Consider the following 24,679-nt stretch of genomic DNA (forward strand, 5'->3'; position numbering starts at 1 on the left):
TAAGTTGTTCGTTGATAAGGCGGTTTCAAAGAAACCGGTATTGTTGCTTTTGTTCTATTTAAAGAACTACAACGAATTAACCAATGTTGTCTATTTGTATGAGTTAAGGGGGTGTTGCCCTTATTCCTTTAAATGTATGAAAACATTTAGTTTGAGCAATTTTTAATTTATACAATTATTTATTTGCTTTAATCTCCATACTTTATGAAAAGCGCCGCAGTAGAAAATTGTAATAATAAATCGCGCGATTTTTAATTTGTGGAATTTTTTCAAAAAATATCTTAATATGGTATCGTAATATGAGAAGAAAGTTTGGAATTAAAAATGGCACGATTTTTTACTTCAAATTTTAATTGCGGCACTTTTTTATTTTAATAATTAATGTTAAAAAAAAGGTTTGATCTTATTGTTATAGACAACAAATATTTGGAATTAAAATTTGTGTGACATTTATTCTAAAGATCCGTGGTGGTATCCATAATAAGTTTTGACATTGATTCGCTTTTGCAGAAAGAATTAATGTCAAATCAGAGAAACAATTTTTCTGACATTAATACGCTTTTGTAAAGAGAACTAATGTCTATGACTTTGATTCTTGCATGATTCTGACGTTAATTTTCTTTTGAATTTCAGCGGATTAATTTCAATTGACGCTAGTTCGACGTCACCTTTTGAGTTGATCGCTGTTTTGATCTAAGTCTGCGATATGTAAATATCGGTTAGTTGCTTTATAAATGGTAGATACTTATTTTAATGTTTATATTGTAACGAAGTTAGGGAAAATTCCGCTTATTTGAAACCTTCTGCTAATGTTCGAATCGCTGAACTGTCGAATAAATAACTCCAATATTCAGTAGTGCAAACTGATCTTTATTTAAGTTACTTTGGGAGTAGTACTTCACAATTATACTTCACAACCAATAGCGTGCTTAAATCAAAACTGATTAATCATTCGCCAGCCTGCGCTGCTTTTATACTCTCTGTGGCCTCGTCCGCATATTTCTACTAAGGCCTAGACGTTTCGTCTTCTAGAACTCTTGTATCTCCTGCTTTGTAATTGAGCTATATGCTTGTGTATGTGTGAATAAAAACTTCGGCTGATGACTACATGTATGTGAGTGAGTTATCTCTTCGTCGCCTTCTATGTACGTCTATAAATGATGATTGATGTGTTCATGTACACAAGTGTGGATTGCTTTAATGTTTTTGTTGTTGCATGATTATTTACTAACAGCCTAGTGATGAAAACGTTCACCACAGTATCTAAATAGTAGTTTGGAATTTGGAATACAAATTTTATTTATACAATACTCTCTTTGTTAGTGTCCACAAAATATGCAAATGAAATGTTCACTATATTTATAAATTTATTTCTTTACAGATCCATATCAAATGTTTGGACCAACCAGCAGTCGACTCGCCAGCTCTGGTAAGTGGCTTTAGAGCACATAGAAACTACTCTAAATATATTTAAGCGTTAACAAAGATATGCATACAAATAACCCGATATTATTAGCCGACTGCTTTTTAATAGTATTTCTAATATTTCTTTTCGAATCATTTAAGCATAAAGATGCAGGTGTTGAGATTAAATTGGCGCACGCACGCTCAACAACAATTTTGAACACACTTCAAAATGACAACTTAAAATGTCAAGCGGCTGTCAAGTGTGCACGTGCGCAGCAACTTTTTGAAAAAGTTACTCGCAAGTGCACCACTATATTACAGTAGCTCGATTCAAAAGGGGAGTTTAAACCCCCACATGAAGCAGGTCGCTGCGTTTGACTTTGCGTTGTGTATGAGTAATAAAGTTTTTGGAAAAGCTACTTAAAATTCACTTGCAACATATTATTATGAAAAATTCGTGCGATACCTGCTCATTTACATATGCATATATTTTTGCTCATACACGTGTAATGAGTACATATATACATATGCATACATACATGAGCCAAGATAATGAAAATGCATTGAAGTCAAGTAAATTAAACTTTGCAGCTGAAAACAGAAACCAGCCTCAAAACAAAAACAAAAAAAAAAAAAAACAGAATGCAAATCCCGTTTATGTTAGGTGCAACCAAAGCGAATGTGTGATTTTTATCACTCAAAAGTTATTGTCTTACGGTAAGCGCCCCCTGCTGTCTGTCTCTCTATCTGGTGTAGGTAGAAATCCTTGTGCCTTTGAAAACTTTTGAATTAATTATAGCTTGGCGCAGCTACAAATTATGCGAGTTACCCTTGTAGTTTGGAATTGTGCGCTTGTTGTGCATAAATGCGTGTGTGTGTGTGTTCGTATTGTAGCGCATGCTGGCCGTCCTGCCAAGGTGTTTATCTCAGGGAACACAACAGATAATAGTTTTATTATAAAATCTGCTTTATAGGACACTTGCAGAACAGCAAGTTTTCTTTTTAACGCTGAGTTAGCTCTTATAAGGGGTTAAGCCCTGTTTCAAACAGTTCTGCAAGTGAGCCTTAATAATTATTTTATGATTATCTTTTCCCACTCGGAATATAAAAATTGACTTTCGAGTCTTTTTTTTTTTTTCGCTCTAATTTAAGTATCTTGGATAAAAAGACCGGTATATGAAGTATAAATGTTTGCTAATGAAAATGAAATTTTCTGAGGAAAAAATCGACAAATACCTATCCCGAGCGAAATAATAAAATAAAAGGGTGTTATTTTTCGAGAGAAAGAAATATTTTACAGATAACTCTTGTTTTTTGAGCGAAATAATAAAAATCAAAATGTACTGAAAAATTATTATTATTCTCCGTAAGAAAAAAAAACTAAGAAAACCTGGAAAAACTGCTCTCGTTTTCCGAGCGACATAAACAGCTTGAAATATAACTCTTATTTTCCTATCCAAAGAATAGAACTCGAAGAGATACTCACTCTAATAATAGGATTCGAGAACTCACTCTTATTTTCCGAGTGAAGTAAAAAGTTCAAAAATTATTGATAATTTTTCGAGCAAAATAAAAAATTTTAAAAATTCCAAAAAAAACTTCTTATTTTCTGATAGAAAGAAAAACTCCAAAAAAACCATTATTTCGAAAAATAACTGTTATTTTCCGAGCCAAATAGAAGAACTTGAAGTATGACGCTTATTTTTCGAGCGAACTAGAAACTCAAAAAAAAGTTGTAATTTTCGACATGTACCGGAGCGACTCGGGATTTTTCCCGACCAAGGACTGTCATTTCAGTGTAACCCCATTTAATTTGTTGCGGCCCTCCCACAAATTGTCATCCCCCCAGCAGCTCCTTGCAGCAGGACTGCTCCATATTCTCTTACTCCGGGAAGGCATCGAATCCAATCCGGGTCCGTCTCCTGACCCCGGTCCTGAGAATTGGTTTTGCTGCATCTGCCGGAAAAGAATCTTTTTAGGACGGTCATACTCTGTTCAGTGTGTCTCGTGTAAGGGATGGTTACATCGGACAGGTTGTTCTGGGCTTGATCCCAAAACCCGACGTCCACGTAACTTTTATAAATCTTTTGTGGCTCCTTGCTGTTCATGCCCAAGGGCGTCCCGTAGTCTACGCCTAAGCGCACCCCCACTACCTTCCAGCAGCCCCGCTGCTCGGCAAGCTACAACAAGTACCCGCTGCTGCTCGCGTCCCACGGCGCCAACAAGTCAAACAGCTGCTACCACTCACAACTACTACCTTCGTAGTAGAATCGGTAGCAATGCTGAGCATCAGCCCCTGCCCCCGTCTTCTCCCCCCCCCCCCCCTTTTTTTTTTCCGGCAGCAATCGTGTAAGTCAGGGAAACAGACTCTTAGTTCCTACCTCCGTTTGCACCGTTTGCCATCACAGAATATATATGTTTGCGACATCCGCCCAATGCAGCTCCTGCCTTGGGTGGTGCCAATTTCCTAGATGTTCTGGTCTCCGCGACGGCAACCCCCCGACGGGTTTCATCGCGCCATGTTGCAAAGGTCGCAAACCCAAATCATCCGAGTACCCCAATCTTTGCCCAAGGACGCCCAGTCCCAGGGCCACAACAGCAATTGCGTCCTGGCCTTCCACAACCCAGGCGCAGTCACCCGTCACTTACCCCCAGAGTGGCGGCGTCTCCCCTTTTGCACTTCCGAATTCTGCAGTTAAACTGTAATGGACTAACTAGGAAGATTACGGAGATAGTCGATTTCATGAAGCGGCACAACATCCGCATTGCTGCGATTCAAGAGACTAAACTCACAGCAAGATCTGCATTGCAGACCTGCTCTGGGTATAATGTCCACAGGAAAGACCGCGAGAGCGGAAATGGAGGCGGCCTTGCGTTTATCATACACCACTCCGTGCAATATTATATATTTGATCCTGGCATCGACCGCAGGGACAATGTCTTAGAACGTCAAGGCCTATCTCTCCGGTCAGGCGATGCAAACCTAGAAATCATCAACATCTACATCCCTCCTGCCACCTGTTGCCCCAGTGGATACCGCCCTAATATCAGAGCCTTACTCACTGGCAACAATCGCATTATCTCAGGCGATTTCAATGCCTATCACGATCTATGGCACTCAAACTTGCGGGCGGACAGTAGGGGTGAGTTGTTGGCGGATTAAATAGAAGAAACGACGTTCTGCACAATAAACGGAGACGCCCCCACACGTATGGTAGGAAGCTGTCACAGTTCGCCAGATATCTCAATCGTGAGCGCAGAACTCGTAAACTGCGTCAACTGGCAGCCGATGGTAACATTGGCATCCGACCACCTGCCTATACTTATTTCGCTCGAGTGCATCGCCGACTTCATCGTCACCGAAAAACGCACTTTCATAAACTTCAAAAAAGGAAAGTGGGAAGAATATAAATCTTTTACAGACAACCTCTTTGCTGCCCTCCCTATCCCGACTGACGCCAGCCAAGGGGAGCGTGCCTTCCGTAAGGTCATTGAATCCGCCTCGGCACGTTTCATTCCCGCCGGGATAATTCCCGAAATCGGCCCCACTTCCCGGCGGAGGCCGCAAACTTAGCGAGAGAACGTGACCTTATAAGACAGCTTGATCCAGGCGACCCCCAAATAAGGGATATAAACCAACGCATCAGATTGCTTGTGGACGAACACAAGCGGGCGAAATGGGAGGAGCACCTACCGGTGTGGGTAAACTTTGGTCCACCGTAAAGTCCCTATCGAATCCGAATAAGCACAAAGACAAAGTTTCCATCGCCTTTGACGACAAAGTGCTGTCGGATGCGAAAAAAATGCGCGAGCGCTTTCTGCCGACAATATATAATGCATTCTATGGTCGACAAAGATAGATGGAGGGCCAATAGACACGCATATAAACACAAATTGAGCGCGTCACCAATCACCATCACCGCAAAAGAGGTTGAGGACGCCATTGGTCGCGCTAAACCATCCAAAGCAGTGGGCCCAGACGGCATAGCCATGCCGATGCTTAAAAGCCTAGGGGAAGAGGGTTTCAAATATTAAGCGCATGTCTTCAACCTGTCTCCTTCCACCTTTGTCATACCCGAGAAATGGAAAATGGCCAAGGTGGTCCCGCTACTAAAGCCTGGGAAACCAGCTAACATAGGAGAGTCGTATCGTCCGATATCTCTCCTATCGCCAGTGGCAAAGACGCTTGAAGCCATTTTGCTCCCTTATTCCCAAGCAAATTTGCAGCTAGCCTCTCATCAGCATGGCTTCAGAAAACTCCATAGCACTACCACCGCGCTAAATGCCATTAGCACCCAGATAAATTGCGGTTTAAATCAATACCCCCACCATAGAACAGTACTCGTAGCGCTAGACCTATCAAAAGCTTTTGATACGGTCAACCATGGCTCGTTACTGCAAGACCTGGAAGGGTCTATCCTTCCCCCATGTCTTAAAAGGTGGACCGCAAATTATCTGGGTGGTCGGCAGGCATCGGTGCAATTTAGAAACAAAACATCAAAACCAAGGAGAATTAAACAAGGGGTGCCACAGGGTGGTGCCCTATCCCCACTTTTGTTTAATTTCTACATATCTAAGCTATCTTCACCACCGGAAGGAGTCATAATCCTACGCCGATGACTGCACATTAATAGCCACAGGCCCAGGCCCAAAGATCGATGATCTATGCATTAAAATAAACGGCTACCTCCCTGATCTCTCCAGTTTTTTCGCCTCGCGAAACCTGGCATTATCTCATGACTAAATCTTCCGCGACCTTATTTACAACATGGACGTCCCAAATGTCGACCATTTTGAACATCCACGTCGATGGCACTACGCTACCGACTGTCCTACACCCCAAAATCTTGGGTGTGGCGATTGATCAGGATCTACATTTTGGTGAGCACGCAGCCGCAATTGTTCCGAGAATTCAGAGCCGTAACAAAATCCTCAAATCCCGCGCTGGCAGTACCTGGGGAAAAGATAAAGAAACGCTCATGACTACATACAAAGCAATTAGCCAGCCGATTACGTGCTACGCGTCACCCATATGGTCGCCAAGCCTAAAAATTACCCACTGGAAGAAGCTACAGGCCTGCCAAAATACTGCTCTCAGAATTGCCACGTGCTTTCTTCTTATGTCCCCAGAACACCATCTGCATAATGAGGCGAGAATACTCCCCATCAGACAGAGAAATGAGATGCTGACCAAACAGTTCCTGTTGAATACCCAGAAACCTGAGCATCCCAACAGACATCTGATTGATGAACCTGCACCGCCTATAGGCTTAACAAGTCATCTCCGCAAGCATTTTGAGGAAATACGGCACCTGAGAACTCAGCCGTATGAAGCGAAAAAACACAAGAAAGTCCTTGGTGAACTCTATAAACAGGCGTCGGACCTTTATGCCGGGAATTGCCCGGTGAATCCAGTACTCAAAGAAAAGTATCCAAAACTTGCGGAAGAGGAACGCATACTGCCCAGGGAAACGCGTGTCACTCTTGCTCAACTTCGTTCTGGATACTGTAACAGTTTAAACTCTTACCTATCCAGAATCAACCCCGACATACAAAATGTATGCCCCGCTTGCAATGTGTCCCCACATGACACCAACCATCTTTTTAATTATAATGTGGAACCAACGCCTCTAACACCCCTTTCCCTATAGTCCATCCCTGTAGAAACAGCAAGTTTCCTTGGACTCCCGTTAGAGGATTGTCATCAATCAATTTGTGATCGGTCGCGGCTGTTAGGTGGGGCGAAGCATTGCTACAACAACAACAACATTAAACAAACACGAATTTGGGAGCGCAATAAAAAATTAATCAAAAATTAATACTTTTTTCAAAAAATTTTATCGAAAATTATTATTTTTCCTAAGCGAAACAAAAAAATCGAAAACACTTATTTTTCGACTAAAATAGGGATCTCAATTATAACTGTTACTTTTCAAACAAAATAATTAAACTCAAAAACTAACAATTACTTTTCTAGAGAAATAAAAAACTCCAAAAGTATTTCGACTGCTGAGTGGAATATCAACCTATATCGGCTGTCTTCTCAAAAACGCGCTCTCTGGTAAAACTTTTGTATAACGCCCTATTTTGGAGTTTTTTTTCAAAAATTGCTATCTCAACAAACGTTTCAATAACGTCATATTTCAGAATTTGTTTCGAAAACACCCGATTTCAGAATGCGGTTTAATAACCCACAATCTCCGAATTTTTTCTGAACACAACAGCTAATCATCAATATATATATAGGTTGATATTCCACTCAGTAAACGATTTGTTATTTTCCCAGCGAAACAAAAATACTCAATAAAAAAAAATTTTTCCGAGCAAAGCAAAGAACTTAAATAAAGTTTTTTATAAAAAACTAATCCAACAAAACTAATATGGAACGAATTGGTGTTGTTCTTATGTAAATATGTATATTGCATTATAATTTCATTCAAATTTTTAAAAAACAGCTATTTGCAATCCCTGGTTTTACCTTAAAGTATGCCTCTAATAGTCCTTTATAGCGGTGTGCGATCCCTATTTAGCCGCTTTATATATGTACATTTATATTGCAAAAGGGGTGTATCCCGAATAGTTTGCTTGCTTATGTCTGTGCCACATTCGCTTCTTGTCATTCTTCCGCATTTGAGAAATTATCATATTTTTATTGCTTGCCTGTGTTTTTCTTTTTTTGATTTTGCACAAATCTAGCGCACGTGATCTAGAAATTTATCATTTGACTTTTGTGAGAAAGTGTTGTTTTCAATTCTTTTGCTTTTAGTTTTCATACACCAATGAACATTGGGCAGAAGTTCGGTATATTACATGAAAGGGGTTAAATCTTACTTACGTTTATTATTTAATGGTTTTTTAGCTATAGCTGATTACGTTGTGTATCGTATTGTTGCTGTCATCAGCTAATTGTATTTTGTGATTGAAATAAAGTGTTAATGTTATATATTTTAAGTTCATTATAAATTCATAACGTATGCCTTTTTATTTTGGAAATAATAAATGTAATAACTTGTGAGCGTGGTTGCATAGGGCGTGGTACCATGTAAAACATTAATCTTGCACATCATTCGCAGTCAGGTAGTGGTTAGTTAAAGCGATTTGTATGAAATGTTTGACTCTGACACGCTTAAACCCTGAAAAATTAAGTTCTATGATAGAATCCGCTCACATAATTCTATAAGTGCATTTCTGTTGTGTAAGACGTACTCTCTTAAACTATGCATCATTAAGTTCCACCAACAGTGGAATGTATTTCCTAGCAAATAAACGTCGAATGTTCTTAAAATATACCCTGTAGGGAGCTTCTAATGCATTCGGAGCCACTACTAGTTCGCTATCTATCTTTTTTACAAGCTTTCAACTAGCGAATTTTACATGGGGATTTCCTACGTGGGGGAAATTGCCCCGCTGCATTACCTTTTCTTTTTCTAGATAGAAATTTTCACTTTAGAGCTAGTCGTACATTGGCACTTTTTCGATAGTTCGGAACAAGCATTAAAATTTGCAGCTATGACCTAGTTTTTTTCTTGGTACTATTTCGTTGGTTCCGTGCAGGACCGAAATTCTACATGCATGTTGCTTCTAGTACGATGTTATCCCCTTTTTCGAGAGTTTCAAACCGATGGGAAAGTGTGAGAAAAAAAAGCATACTCATAGGCAAATGGCGAAGGTCCCTAAAGCTGGTGGGAGTTTTTTTGTTGGTGGCCTATTTCTCGAATATATGTTAAATATAAAATATAGAAATCCAAACTGTCGATTTTATAACTGGAGAAAATCCAGTTACTAACGAGCTATTACTTATTCAGAACTTTAGTCTAATTCCGAACCAGAACTTTGTATAGCTAGCTACTGAATTCCCTTCAAGCTAGCAGCATACTGCCTTAATTTCAACAGAAAAATCCTTTTACTTGAGTTATTGACCCTAAAGAGAACACTTTTGTTAATTTCTAACTAGGGAGGCGCTGAATCCGATACTTTAAGGTCCGATACCGGAAAACATGGTCAGGCACCTGACTTTGACAAAGTGAGAATGGCAATATCCCTGCTAAAGAATAACAAGGTACCATGAAATTACTTAATACCCGCGGAGCTCTTAGAGCACGGAGGCGAAGATTTGGTAAAGACCATGCAAAATAAGGTTGGATGAACGTATCTATCCAAATTGGATTTTAGTTTGCACCGCCCAACCCACATGAAAGGTGGTCCCGCAAGCCGTGTCTACCGTACTGTGCGGAACACAAACCTGAAGTAAACGAACTGATTAGACCGTTTCAGTGCGGCTTCAGTCTAGTTAAATCTACCATAGATCGGCTCTTTAAAATGCTGCAATGACGACACCCACCATATTTTTGCTTGCTTCAAAGAAGCCTTTTACAGCACGAAAGGAAGTTGCTTGTATGCTGCTTTGCCTGATTTTAGGCTCGTTGCAAAATCAATTGGGCTCTGCCAAATAAAGTTTAGCAACGCTACCAGCTCCGTAAAGATTGGGAAGGACTCCTTCGAGACTTTCAAACCATTCGAGTCTTCAGACAAGGCGACTCCCTCTCCTGCGATCTATTTAACCTTATACTGGAGAACGTAATTCCAGAAGCAGAATGGCACCATGATGGCACAATCTATTTTAAGAGCGTACAACTGTTGGTCTTTCTAATAGATAAAGAGGCAACAAAATGTAGGTCTAGCGTTAAACGAGAACAAGACGAAATACTTGCGTCACTGTTGACGGATATCAATTCGAAACTGTAAAGGACTTCGTTTATCTGCAGCATTACCAGCGAAGACAATGTCAGCTTAAAAATCAAACAAAGAAAAACTCTTTCCAGCAGGTGGTACTTTGGTTGAGGAACCAATTGAAAAGTTAAGTCCACCCTCGACGAGCAAAACTCATCCTCTACAACTCGCACATCATATCTGTCCTGATGTATGACTCGGAGTCGAGAGAATATGAAATGATCATCTCCTGGTGTGTTTTAGGGAAAAATTTTCCTGAAGATTTATGGTGCTGTCGTTGATGTCAACGTCGAGAACCAAAAGAGGTATAATGATAAACTGTATGAAAAAAAGCACACAGGCTTCGCTTTCTAGGTCACGTTGTATCCGTGTGGACCAAGACGCTCCGGGAATGGAAATATTCCAATCGTCATCGCAGTTTTGAAACAAAGAAGGGTGATGCTTCCGCTGAGTTGGGAGAGGCTGATGGAGGCAGACTCCTTTCGGTGCTCCCAATTGGCGTCAGATATCGTGAAACAGGGATAGCTGGCAATATTTTCGTCAATTAATGATGATGATAATGGCTTACAATCATGCCCGTCAAGAGGGGGGTGATGGGGGGATTCCCCCCGGGCCCGGGGTTTCTCAGGAGGCCCGCGATTTGGAGGTACTAAGACATTTTTTTTTTAATTCAGGTCAGTCTTTAGTTATTCCATGTGCAAATTTTAAGCCGAATTTCAAAAGCAACGAATATTGATAATGATTTTTTTTCTGGGCCTGAGGAGACAATAAAAACATCAAACAAAATTGTATGTTTATATGAATTCGAAATCGTAATGTTTCGTGGTGACACTGATGAAGTTTCATCTTCAAAAAGTCTTCCAACAATACCAGCAACTCTGTATCAAAGTCCAGATTATTTAAACGACTTCGACATCGGTACCGTGAATAATGAGTTTTTGCGATCTGAAGAAGTCAACGAAATAATTCGTCGAGATCATCAAAAGTGTCCTGTTATTTTTCCACGTTGTCGTCATGACTAGACATTTCCTACCTCGTTGTTAAACAGAATCTTGCCAAATGGAGAGAAAGTGGAGCGTGACCGGTTGGTGTGGAATGCCAGTATCAATGCTTTTTATTGCCTGCCATGTCATCTGTTAAGCACCAATACTTCAAATCGACTTAAAATTTGTTGTCCTGGCGGATATTCGAAATTCCAGGCGTGGAAGAAGCTATATGATAAACTGCCAGCACACGAAAATACTCAAGATCACATTAAATGTTATATTCAATGGCGATCTTTGCAAAATCTAATTCAAAAGGAGGCTACAATTGATACACTTATCAGTGAACAGCTAATCACTGAAACTCAAAAGTGGAAAGAAATTTTATATAGAATTTTAAACGCTATTTTATTTGTGGCTGAAAGAGGCCTAGCTTTCAGAGGCGAAAGTATATATCTTGGTGAACGAAACAATGGACTTTTTTTGGGCATCTTAGAACTCACAAGCCATTATTATTCGATAGTTAGAGATCATTTGGAGAAAATTAGGATTTCACAACAGCAGCACAAACGTTTACAAGTTCACTATCTTTCCCCAGGCATTTAGAACGAGTTAATAGAAACTATATTAGATCAACGCAAAAAAACTGGTCAGGAAATCGCTGATTTAATTTGCCATACTCTAAGTAAACATGAAATCCCATTAAAAGATGGTCGTGCACTAGGGTACGATAACGGCGCCAATATGAAAGGAGCTTACAACGGAGCACAACGTCACATTCTCGACAAAAACTCGAAAGCTGATTACTCGCCTTGTGCAACCCATAGTCTCAATTTATGTGGTATTGATGCTGCAGAATGTTGTACGGCTGCAATTACTTTCTTTTGAATTGTGCAAAAATGTTTTACTATTTTCAGCACCAGTCCACAACGATGGGGCATCCTCAAAAAAAATGTACCGAGCTCTCTTCACAGTATTTGAGACACTCGTCGGCTAGAATTGAGGCAATCAGCAAGCAATAAGCGCAATAAAAGCAAGCTGGAGACGCCACCATAGATGTTGAGGTCCGACATCTAGATGCCTTATTAGCTGATTTGAAGTTGATCAGGAACCAGTGGGAAACAATTTTAGACAAATGCAAAACAGGTGCTATTCAATTGAACATCTCGCCAAAGTTTCCGGACATTCGAAAGAGAAAACCCAAAAGACGTTTTGAAGATAATGGAAATGAGATGATTACGGATGATCCATAGTCTGATTTTAAGAACAATACATTATTGGTGATCGTTGATTCGGTAATCGCTGGCATTGCTGAACGATTTGCAGCTATGAGAAATTTGAACGAGAAGTTTTCCTTTTTGTGGTAATTTGAAGACATGGATGAAACTACAGTTCGGGCGAGCGCAGCAAAGTTAGTCGAAAAATACAAGTCGGACGTTTCTCAAGAATGCGAAATAATTCACTTGAAACACATTAACGAAGCAAATTTTGATAAAGGTCTGTCGCCATTGGATTTGCTAAATGCCATCTATGTTCCAAATCTGTATACAATTTTCTCCAACATTTATGTTGCTTTACGTATCTTTTGCACTATACCTGTTGTTGTTGTTGTAGCGATAAGGTTACCCCCCGAAGGCTTTGGGGAGTTTTATCGATGTGATGGTCTCCTGTCGGATACAGATCCAGTACGCTCCGGTAACACAGCTCCATTAAAGTGCTAGCCCGACCATCTCGGGAACGTTTCATATGGCCACATTAAACCTTCAGGCCATCCCTCCCTCCCCACCCCCAAGTTCCATGAGGAGTTTGGGGTCGGCAGAGCCTCGTCTGTTAGTGAAACGGGATTCGGCGCTCGAAGGTGAGTTTGACAATTGGGTTTGGAGAGGCTATATATTGCGGTGGCAACCTGAAAAGGTTGCGCTGCACAACCCCTTGAATCTGGTATTTTAGCCGCCTCTTACGATAGGCATACCTTACTTACTTACTTACTTAATTGGCGCTTAACCGTCTAAATGGTTATGGCCGTCAAACAAGGCGCACCAGTCGCTCCTTCGCTCCGCCAACCGGCGCCAATTGGTCACACCAAGGGAGTTTAAATCGTTTTCCACCTGGTCCTTCCAATGGAGTGGGGGCCGCCCTCTACCTCTGCTTCCATAGGCGGGTTCCGATAGAAACACTTTCTTGGCCGGAACATCATCTTTCATTCGCATAACATGGCCTAGCCAGCGCAGCCGCTGCGGTTTAATTCGCCGGACAATGTTGATGTCTGCGTATAGCTCGTACAGCTCATCATTAAATCTTCTTCGGTACTCGCCATCGCCAACGCGTGGTCCATAAATCTTTCGAAGAACTTTTCTTTCGAACGCTCCCAAAGCCGCTTCATCTGCTGTTGTCATGGTTCATGCTTCTGCCCCATATAGCAGGACGGGTACGATAAGTGACTTGTAGAGTATGATTTTCGTTCTCCGAGAGAGGACTTTACTTTTCTTTTTCCCACCTAGTCCAAAGTAGCATTTATTGGCAAGATTGATTCTTCGCTGGATTTCAGTGCTGAAGTTGTTGCTAGTGTTGATGCTGTTTCCCAAATAAACGAAGTCTTTTTCTATTTCGAAATTATGGCTGCCAACAGTAGCGTGGTTGCCAAGGCGCATATGCGCCGACTCTATGCTCGATGACAGCAGGTACTTCGTTTTGTCCTCATTCACCACCAAACCCATCTTTACCGCTTCTTTTTCCAGTTTGGAGTAAGCAGAACTAACAGCGCGGGTGTCTAGGCCGATGATATCAATGTCATCAGCATATTCCAGTAATTGCGCGCTTTTATAGTATATTGTTCCAGTGCGGTTAAGTTCTTCAGCTAGTATAATTTTCTCCAGCATCAAACTAAAGAAATCGCACGATAGGGGGCGACCCTGTCTGAAACCTCGTTTAGTTTCGAACGGCTCGGAGAGGTCCTTCCCATTTCTGACTGAGCTGATGGTGTTGCTCAACGTCATTTTGCACAGCCGTATAAGTTTTGCGGGGAAACCAAATTCAGACATAGCGGCATATGGGTAGCTCCTTTTCCTGCTGTCGAAGGCGGCTTTACAGTCGACGAAGAGGTGATGTGTGTCGATTCTTTTTTCACAGGTTTTTTCCAAGATTTGGCGCATTGTGAAAATCTGGTCGATGGTAGATTTACCAGGTCTCAAGCCGCACTGATAAGATCCAATCAGCCGGTTCACGGTGGGCTTCAATCTTTCGCACAATACACTTGAAAGGACCTTATATGCGATATTCAGAAGGCTGATTCCACGATAGTTGGTGAATTTTGCAGTATCCCCCTTCTTGTGGACTGGGCAAAGAAAACTTAGATTCCAACCGTCGCGCATGCACTCTTCCGCCCATATTTTGCTAAGAAGCTGCTGCATGCGCCTTACCAACTCCTCGCCGCCGTACTTGAATAGCTCCGCAGGCAATCCATCAGCGCCCACGGTCTTGTTGTTTTTCAATCTGGTTATTGCTATTCTAACTTCGTCATAATCGGGCGGGGGACACATATTCCATCATCATCGATTGCGGCATCGGCTTCTTCATCTTTGCGCGGTGAATTGCTGCCTCCATTTAGGAGAACAGAGAAGTGTTCCCTCCGTAATCTAAGCACTCTCTGGACATCAGTTACAAGGTCGCCCTTTTCGTTCCTACAGGAGTTTGCCCCGGTCTTAAAACCTTCCGTCTGTTGCCGTATTTTTTGGTAAAATTTTCGGACGTTATTCCTGGTGGTTAGCAGCTCAAACTCCTCGCACTCACGCCTTTCTGCTTCTGCTTTTTTCTTCCTGAAAAGGCGTCTCGCTTCGCAAGAATCAAAAGCTTTCATAGATCGTGTTTATCTCAAGAGCGAGTTTCAGGACTTGTCACGCTTTGTGTTGAATCTGTTTTGGCAGGACAGTTAAATTTTGATGTTATAAAAAATTTTGCAGCGAAAAAAGCAAGAAAACCCTCCCTTTGATATCCGAACCTTCTATATTGAGTAATTAAAATTTATAATCATCATTAAATTTATCAGAAATGTAGTAAAATATTACCAAATAACTAGAAAAGATTATTTGAAGCAATATGTGGCTGTTAAAAGAGAATTTTATTTCTACGTTACAATAAAGCAGTATAAATAGTAAATATTCTCTGCTAATTTTATTTTCAGCTCTTAGTCCAAAAATCATTTAGTTGATGTTGTAAATTTTTTTTTTGATGTAATCCAAAATAATCAAATGTATTGGTGGATTTTGCAGGTGCAGTAAAATAACTCCCAATAAAAATGAAATAACTCCCAACTTTAATAAATGAATTAACTCCCAAAGAAGGAAATGAAATAACTCCCAATATTTGCTAGTTATTTCATAATGAAACCACAAGTCAAAAAAAAAAATGAAATAAATCCCAAATCAAAATTTGAAATGAAACTTGAAATAGTGTCGAAGTAAACGTAATTTATTTTAAAAAATCGAATTTTTTTATGAAATTAACATAATTTATTAAAAGTAAAAAATAAAAGGAACAAGTCTGCATAAACACCTTTCTGCATACGCGGCCTTCGGCCGCGATTATAAAAAATAACCCTGGGCTATGCCATGGCAAGTCCGGGTGTGTGGGATAACCGTGGCAGAAGGCTGTACTACGCAGAAGGACATCACCGTGGCGGTAGCCGCGGTTATACCACACATCCGGACTTGGCATGGCGTAGCACAGGGTTATTTTTTATAAGCGCGGCCGAAGGCCGCTTATGCAGAAAGGTGTTCTACGCATAATTACTGTGCGTCGCGCGATTTTTTATTCCAAATTTTCTATTTTTTTGTAAAATAAATAAATAGAGTTGAATGAAAAAGGTCCATTTTCCTCGTTGGTACTATTTAAAAATGTTTCATTCGTTGGAACAATTAGAAGCATCTGGTACCACCAAGCAAGCAGTGAATTAGATAAAATGGCTCTATGCTTGTGCTCGCGGAAAGTAAACAAATAAATCATTAAATTTTACAAAAATACGCAAATTTAAACAAATGAAAATAGTTGATTGTGATTTTATAAACATTATAAAGTGTACTTATGTATAAAATTCTTGTGAAATTGTGCGTATGTAGATAGAAAGTGATAGTTATACCATGGTAACTTTAACTACTAATTACTAGTTAAATATTGTTAATAACAATTAAAAATTACTTACTGATTCTCGTTGGGGAACTCACTGAGAACCTATGTGCAAAATTTCAAAGTTCAAACCCCTTTGGTTTACGAATAAAACCAATTGGTCCCTTACTGTATAGCCGACCCATAGAAACTGTTAGAAGAACGTCAAAGTTTGATAAAATTGTATTTTTAAGAAAATGAAATAACTCCCAACAAAAATGAAATAACTCCCAATCTCAAAAAATTATGAAATAACTCCCAAAGAAATTTTATTGGGGATTATTTCATTTGGGAGTTATTTCATTATGAAATAAATACCAGCAAAAATTATGAAATAAGTCCCAATGAATTGGGAGCTATTTCATAATGAAATAAGTCCCAATTTGTTTGGAAAATATTTGGGAGTTATTTAATTTTTTTTTTTTTTTTTTTATTGCATTTTGGAGTTATTTCACTGCACCGATTTTTTAAAGGGGGCCCGTAAATTGTTTAGTATCGGGCCCGGATTTTCTCTCCACGGCCCTGCTTACAATGTTCTTTTCTCATAGAGGAATTGTTCAAAAAAACGAATAGTTGTTTGAGTACTATTGCAGACTGGAGCGATATCCGATGTATATTTCTGCACCCTAGAAGCTATTTTTGTATTTGTGCGAAATATTAGGAAGATTCTTTAAGTAGGTTAATTTATAGTGAATCGTGTTTGCAGGTTCAAAAGTGACTTGAGGCGTAAGCGACTTTAGACGTTTGGTTTTTGTACATCATAATACGTACTTAGAATCCGAATCGGCTCGGAACGAGATCGAGGAAAAATAATGCACCCCCTTGCTCTACAAAAATTGGTAAAAGAAAATCGTGTTCTTTTTTCTCTTCAAATTAGCCTGTCATCGCCAAAATGAAGTGCTCAAGCAGAAAAGAGTTAGACAAAGCTTGAAATTTAAGCATAAAAAAAAAACTTAAAGAATTCAAATGCCCCACTTTTATTTCGTTTTTTATCCAACAGTCGACACCAACAACAAAAAAAATATATAAATAAAATGTTAAATATTTATAGGTAAGAAAATAAACTGGCTGACTGCTTGGCATATGTTGACCTTATTTTGCATAACCTTTACAACCATGAACCACAACTGCAAATGGCTGACCCCCAGCCACCTAACCAAACTACTGAGCAAAAGCTTTGGCGTCGACGCCAAATACACAACACCACACCGTTAGTCATTCGTGCTTGAGCTGTAAAGTCGAATGTTCTTATGCAGATATGTATGTCAGATTGTTTACGAAAAATCCATACTTTCACCAGCCAAGTGTAATAAATGTATGACAAACGCCATTTTTGTTTGTATGTATGTAAAATTGTTGTAAATTTCTCTTCCCGCAGCAAGTGAAATTAGCATAAAAATGTCCTATCGCGCCCACCATTTTCCGGCGCGACAGTTAAATTGTAACCATGTGAAGCGCTGGATACGTCTATGTGCTTGTGGTTTAATGTGGGTACATGGACGTTGAGTGCGTACTCTTCATTGGAAGCAACAAACGGGCTAGAAGGAATACTAGTTTACAGCTGGAATGTGTCAACTGAGATGAGACTAGTTCCAAAATGTTCAAATATGTGTCAAATACTTTGTAAAATATTATAGTATCAAGAATATCTCCAAGACCTAGAGATTTTTTCCCGCTGAAGTAGCTTACCATCTATCTATGCGTTCGATGTAGTCAAAATTAACCTATTTTTTTGTATCAAGGACTTTAACGGAACCTATGCATTCCATTTCTTTTGATATCGTCACATCATTAATTGGCGTTTAACCGCCTAAGTGATTTGGGCGGTTTGTTAACAAGTAGCGCCAGCTATTTTGGTTACGCCATAATTTAGTTGAGAGCGTCAGAGCGTAGAATATCAATGACCGGAATTAAGGTTTTAATTTCCTATATAGCTTATTGACAAACGCTGCTGCTTTGAGAGTCTTTCTGTGGCAGTGAATCAAATAACATCAGCTTTTACCAACTATCCCACAGATGTCGAAAGCACGAATATTGGATTCATAGCAGGTAAATGGTTCTATTCCGCATCTGTACTAGGGGATCCCTGATGTTTAACCTATATCGACACGCTTGCAATGTCTACACGGAATGGAAGGTTAGGTTGAACTGGCCGGTTAATAAAGACCTCTAATAGGCTGAGTCCATAATGTTACCAGATATTGTTTGACGACCAAACGGAAGAACCGCAATCAGATGCAAGGACTTTTAAATAACTCCATCCTCTTGGCACGCGGAAAGAAAAGAAATAAGTATAGCGGTGGAACGGCTGGCTGAAGTTATGCCACTTGGATGTAAAAACAAGCAACAAGCGAGCATGGAAAGAATGAGGCTTCCGAAAAGTCCGGAGCATATAGGAGAGAAGAAAGCTGTCGGTGCTACCATCAAGCAAAGTAGTGCACGCAATAGAAAGCACTTGGCGGGAAAGAGGAACCATCCCATAAACAATAGCTTAATACAGCCTTGTGTAGCATGAAATATAAAATGGCCCCAGGGCTTGACAGAATACTCGTGGAAGCAATCAGGGTAGCAAACATGTTTTTCACTAAATGGGCAGTTCTCATTCCGAAGAAAAAATTATATCCGTCATCTCTCTGCGAACTGTAAAAACTGAACACTGCAGCCGGTAAGTAAAGGAGACCCTTCTGAAGCAGCGCCTCACTGCATTATAAGAGGTTAGCATGAAGTCCGGAGGAGGCACTCCATGAAATATGCCATTGCACAAGTGACAGGCGTAATCAAGGATAGCCTTATTGATCTCGGTGGATGTCAAAAGTGTTTTTAAATCAGCCACATGAGATGAAATGCGAGAGGGATCAGAACGTTCCTTCCAGTTTCCGCTAGACTACCTGAGAGACCGGTATTTAACGTATGTAATAATGTGAACATAACAGACAGAGTAGCTCAGAGTTTGGTACTAAGAATGTTATTTCCGATAGTCTCCTTCGTTTGCCATGCCACAAAACATGTTGCTTCCCAGTCGATGGAGCTGCTGTCATAAAAGCATTACGTAAGTGTGAGCTGGCTCAGCATTGATTTAGCAGGTGATGGGCAGTGTTGTCTGTATGACTGCTCACAACTTCAAATGAAGGCTGCCTATAGCTGATCTGAGTCGATTTATGACCAAAGGCATGAGGAAAAAGTGACATCGCATGATTTTTGAATTTCAACCTCTTTTGACGTAATTCAGTAACTTGGGCGGATGCTTTGAAACACGAAAAGTGTCGAATCGTTCTCACACGTTTCCATTTAGAAGCAATAGAGGTATTTTTTTGAGAAAGCCTCGACCGTGGTGCAGCAGTACTTCAGGGTAATTCACCAGGTAGTTAATTCCGTCGATTTATATTTGACACAATGTTTAACCCGACACGGTTACTTCCAAAACAATCCCCACAGAATGGGAAATATCGAAAGCGTACTCCTAACCCTTAACTAATGCGAACACTTCGCTCAACGGAGAAGGAGGCTAGAAGAGGCACTTGGCAGTGATAAGGAGACTCCCCAATATTAATGCAGTATGTTCCAAAAATCGGTACCATTAAGGAACTAGCTCGACCATCGCGCCAACAATTTCATATGAACACGTTGAACTTTCTACGTCATCCAACCCGGTCCTTCCAAGACAAGCCTGGGGACGCCAGAGCATTATCTGCTAAATAAACAATATTCAAAAGGAAGGCTGACAATCGAGTTGCAGAAGTTATAAATTTATCTGGAAATCACTTGAATATGCTTGGCGAGCTATTCCCGGGCAAATGTAAACAAAACATTGTTGAAAAAAGTGAAAGATGGGATATGGTAGGCAGATACTTATGATATTACTTCCCAAATGAGAAGATAGTTGCATAGATAATATGCTTGCGAGTAGCCACAGAGCACACGTAGTACCTTTCCGTATCGGAAGTAATGTGAAATACAGTCTAAGGTAAATTACATGGGAGTGGCAAGGTTAGGCTAAATGGGATAGCCTCCTGAAAAAGTGAAAGGTGAAGGCAGTCCTTCACTTGGGGCTACTGGTTTTAGGTGCTATTGGTGAACAGCAATAGATATGGTTATTAGTGATGAACGCTGAGATCTGCGGGTTTCGCCCATCGACTCTTTATCTTTTGGATGGGAAACTAAATAACAGCACTTCGTATGCTATCTCATCAATACCACTAGCCCGACCATCTCGGGAAAAATTTGGTATTACCACATGAAACCGCCCTCCCACCCCCTCGATCCATGAGGAGTTTGGGGTCGCCAGAGCCTCGGCTGTTCAAAAAACAATACAGGTTGAAAATTGGGTTGTAGAACCTATATATTACACTGGCAACCCCTTGAATCAATTTGGTATTTTAGTCGCCTCTTACGACAGGCATACCTACCGCCGATATACTCTAAGCCCCCTAATCCGCTGGGGGGACTAGTTGAGCTAGGCTCAGCTAGTTGTTAGGCAATCTAGAACTAGTTGGTTTAATTGCAAGGCAGCTTTATTATATGTGATAGTTTCATTTGAGCGCAGTTGTTTCATGTAAGCACGCTGATAGATCTACATACAGTCTGTCTTGTCGGTGCGGAAGGAACGACAGCATGAGTGGGTGGTCATGTCGCGATTTCGCCTTTTATGTTTATTCACATTCAATTTTCTTTTTGTAGTGCTTACTAAAACTATTCGTGTCGTTGTTTCTTTAAGATATCGTGACTTCTTTTAGAGTTGTTGCTATTACAACAATACTTGTAAGTGCATATATAGAGTTGTATAAGTTTTATATTTTTTCACGCCGTTGAAAGCTCAACTGACTTACCTTTCATGGCGAGCCATTTCTTCCTTCAGCGGACCTACAAGTTGCTCTAAGTTTTTTGTTTTGTGTTACTTGATTTTAGTTTGCCTCCTTTTTTAAAGCATTCCACATAAAATAGTACTCGTTGTGAAAAAAATGTATACAAAATAATCATGAAAATTCTATATTGTGAAAAGTCATTTTCAGCTCCGGAGTTTAAGTGCCGTGCGCTTTCGTTCTGATGGTGGCAAAAATGCTGTTTTTGATTAATTATAGCTTCCTTTTTACACGGAACCGCTTTGTTACCGAAAGTCCGGTTCGGGTTTGCTATCCTTTGCTTTTGGCATTTGCTTAGCTCATATACCGTTAGGCGCTTTGGTGTTTGCCTTTAGATAAAGCTGTCGTTCGGGCAAGTTGCTGGTTTTTTTGAAATTAAACTTAAATGCACTTAAGCATGCAACATGAAAATTATTGCAACTTGCTTTTCTTCAGATTTACTTTTGTGATATATGAAATTCTATGTATTTTCTTAAATTTATTTTCTAAGTGAATATATATTTAAATTTTATTTCTGCATTCATGTATGTTAGTGCATTGCACTAAGTGTATGGGCGAGATAAAGAAATTATGGGCGTTACTTACGGCGCATATGGGGACTTACGTTTTGAGTTTTTGGTGTGATATTTATATTTTTGTATATACATGGTTGAAACTTAAATTTATAGGGGAAAAGAGAAAAGGAATGATTTTGATTATTTGAATAACAATAAACCTAAACGTCGTTGGACTTTAACTACGTAGACCAATAAAACCAGACAGGTGAATTCAAATTACAAAATGGAGTCACAGTTGACAAAAGTCGCGCTGTTGTTGTTGTTGTAGCAATAAGGCCTGCGGGGAGTGCCTTGCGGAGTGTTATCGAATTTGATGGCCCTTTGCCGGATGCAGATCAGGTAAGTTCCGGTAACAAGCACCATAAAGGTACTAGCCCGCTATTTCGGGAACGATTTGGTATGATGACATGAAACCTTCTAGGCCCTTCCCACCACCTAGATCCAACAGGAGTTGGGGGTCGCTAGAGCTTCGGCTGTTAATGAATCAGGATTTGCCACGGGTAGGTGAGGTTGACAATTGGGCTGGAGAAGCTATATATTGCGCTGGAAACCCCTTGAGAGGGTTGCGCTACAAAATCGCTTGAATCAATTTTGTATTTTAGTCGCCTCTTACCACAACCATACCTACCGCGGGTACATTCTAAGCCCCTAACCGGCTGGGTAACAAACCCAAACTCGCCCTCATAAATTTAAGTGTTGCTTCCTGACTTAGCTGCAGCATCGATTTTTTCGGTATCATAAAAAAGTACTACATTAATGCCTTTCTGAAATATGAAGTCACGTGCAGAAAAATAGCTCCTGCGTTCTGTATTTCCTTTTGTGGGAGGGTTTATTTGCTTTTCCTGAAAAGAAATAAAAAATATTTTGTCATTGGAACTGAATAGATCCATCTTCAGAGTATCACATTGTCCACAACTAAGGAATATGGAAACATACTGCTGACGGCAGAGATTTTACACCAACGATGCTTTAACAAATTAGAGCTTATAGATTTACCTTATAGCAAAAAAAAACTTTGGCTTATCAGAACATTTTTTTAATGCTCTAGCTAATCCTGGAAACGTTTATCCAAAACTGAAATACTTCCAGCCGTATGACCAAACCCGAGAGATATTGCTCTGACTTTCTCTATCTTTCCAACTGCCTCTCCTCTGTCAACCCTCTTCCTATTGCCATCCTCTTATTTTCTCTCCCCTCAGCTTTTCCGTTTCATTCTTTCGTAAATCTTCCCGCTTTTCCTCTTACTCTCCTCGATTTTGCTCTTATACAAGTCTTTCTGTCACTATTACTCTTAATTTTATCCTAATTTTTAATTTTTCTGTCAAATTCTTTTTACTACTATGTCTTAAACCGTTTCTCTTGATCTTACTTTACTTTTACCCTAAATCTTTCTCTTGTTTCTTTCACTTCTCCGACTTCCATCCAACCTCCTCCACTTTTTCTTCCCATTTCTTTCGTTTTCTCTCTTTTTTCTTTCATGTACTGGTTTCCAATGAGGTAATATATAGAGTTTGGCTTTTTTCCGCACACTACATTACTAAGTCATTAAAAAAGTAGCAAAATAGTACCCAACATTTTCCCTCCCTACCACTTTAAAATTCAATGCCGAATTATGAGCGCCGTCAAATTTTTGTTGTTGTACTACTGTCTTCACCTGTCTCGTTTTATTGCGTCAGGATGACGACGGAAAATATAGATTTTTTTAAAGGCAATGTTTTGAAAAAAATAAAAAATATAAATTGAATTTAAGGAACAAAAGGCGAAACGTAACGAAAGCTTAATGACGCGGGACTCGAATTTGGTGGCGTCGACCGAAAATTGTTATAACAAAAAAAAAAAAAAAAAAAGATTGGTTAGGTTAAGTTGCACTCGCCTGTCAAAAAAACCTCACATAGACTGAATGTGTCCATAGTGTTACCAGAATTTGTTTGAGAACAAAACGGAATAGCCCCAATCAGGTGCTAGGAGTTCTTGGCAAATGTTGGAAGTTTTCCTGAATAACTTAACTGCCGCCTCGAGATCTGCCAACTCTGCCGCCCTAATAGCTGGAGCCTTGATCTGGCGAGCGCAGGGCACGAACAAAGAACGTGCTTAATTGTTTCTTCCTACAGCTCGCACTTCTTACACACGATGTTAATGACGAGGCCTAACTTATAAGCAGTGCCCAGTTAGTATGCCCATGGCGAAGTAGACTTCAAACAATAAACCCCCTCATTCACGCTTAAGCGGCCAGGTCGATGTTCATAGGTGCAGATTCCAAGCAGTCGAGTACTCGTCTCCTTATTTGGGAACTATCGTCTTCACCAAAGACATTGTCAGTTCAGAAACAAGTGCTATTACAACAGACAAATATAGTTCTATCTTAGGGATGATATGAAATTTAAGTTTACTAAACAATTTACTACCCACTTCCCGATGGATTACTTGACGATAGTACCGGACGGAAGTGGTTTACAGAAGGTATGAGTTTTAGTGCACGTTAAAGTCCCACGCTGACTTTGAGGCTTTTGATGCTTTATCGTCTGGAAAAAAAAGATCATCGAAGATGTTCGGCCTGGAAAGTAGTTCCATCGCCAATTTGCTTTGACCTATCTCGGTGACTAAAACTGGAATCGTCTAACCCTGAGAAGCTAAAATTCCTTTAGATGAAAATATAGCTGTTAAAGTTAAAAACTAAGAAATAAGAGCTATATTCTTCCCAAGCTAGAAAATTCTGCTAAAATAATTCTATGTATACCTCAGAGTTTAATTTTGATTATTTTGAACTGAGATCACACACTTCTGAGCAAATTTTATAAAAAAATTCCAAAATAACGGTACTTAAATTTAATGGGAAGATTCGGTATTCTGTAAATATTTGCTAGTTTGTTGGTGTTTGTTGTGTTTGTTAGAGGACGTACATGGGAACTTTCCACAACTCCACTCGAAGAGTTTTTGGGTCACTGTATTTGACCTTGGTGAGAGCAGGGTTGGGTCACAAATG

At 40.0% G+C, this 24,679-nt stretch overlaps 1 protein-coding gene across 1 annotated transcript in view; it reads left to right on the forward strand.

Moving 5' to 3' along the window:
- Ets65A (DNA-binding protein D-ETS-3) overlaps positions 1-24,679 on the forward strand; it is a 211,185-nt gene that overhangs the window by 127,720 nt on the left and 58,786 nt on the right. The window contains 1 exon segment of the mRNA XM_067792498.1: positions 1,382-1,429. Within this exon segment, the coding sequence (XP_067648599.1) occupies positions 1,382-1,429 (48 nt within the window).

The sequence above is a fragment of the Eurosta solidaginis genome, chromosome 5 (assembly GCF_040869045.1).
Source record: "Eurosta solidaginis isolate ZX-2024a chromosome 5, ASM4086904v1, whole genome shotgun sequence".
Classification (NCBI taxonomy): domain Eukaryota; kingdom Metazoa; phylum Arthropoda; class Insecta; order Diptera; family Tephritidae; genus Eurosta; species Eurosta solidaginis.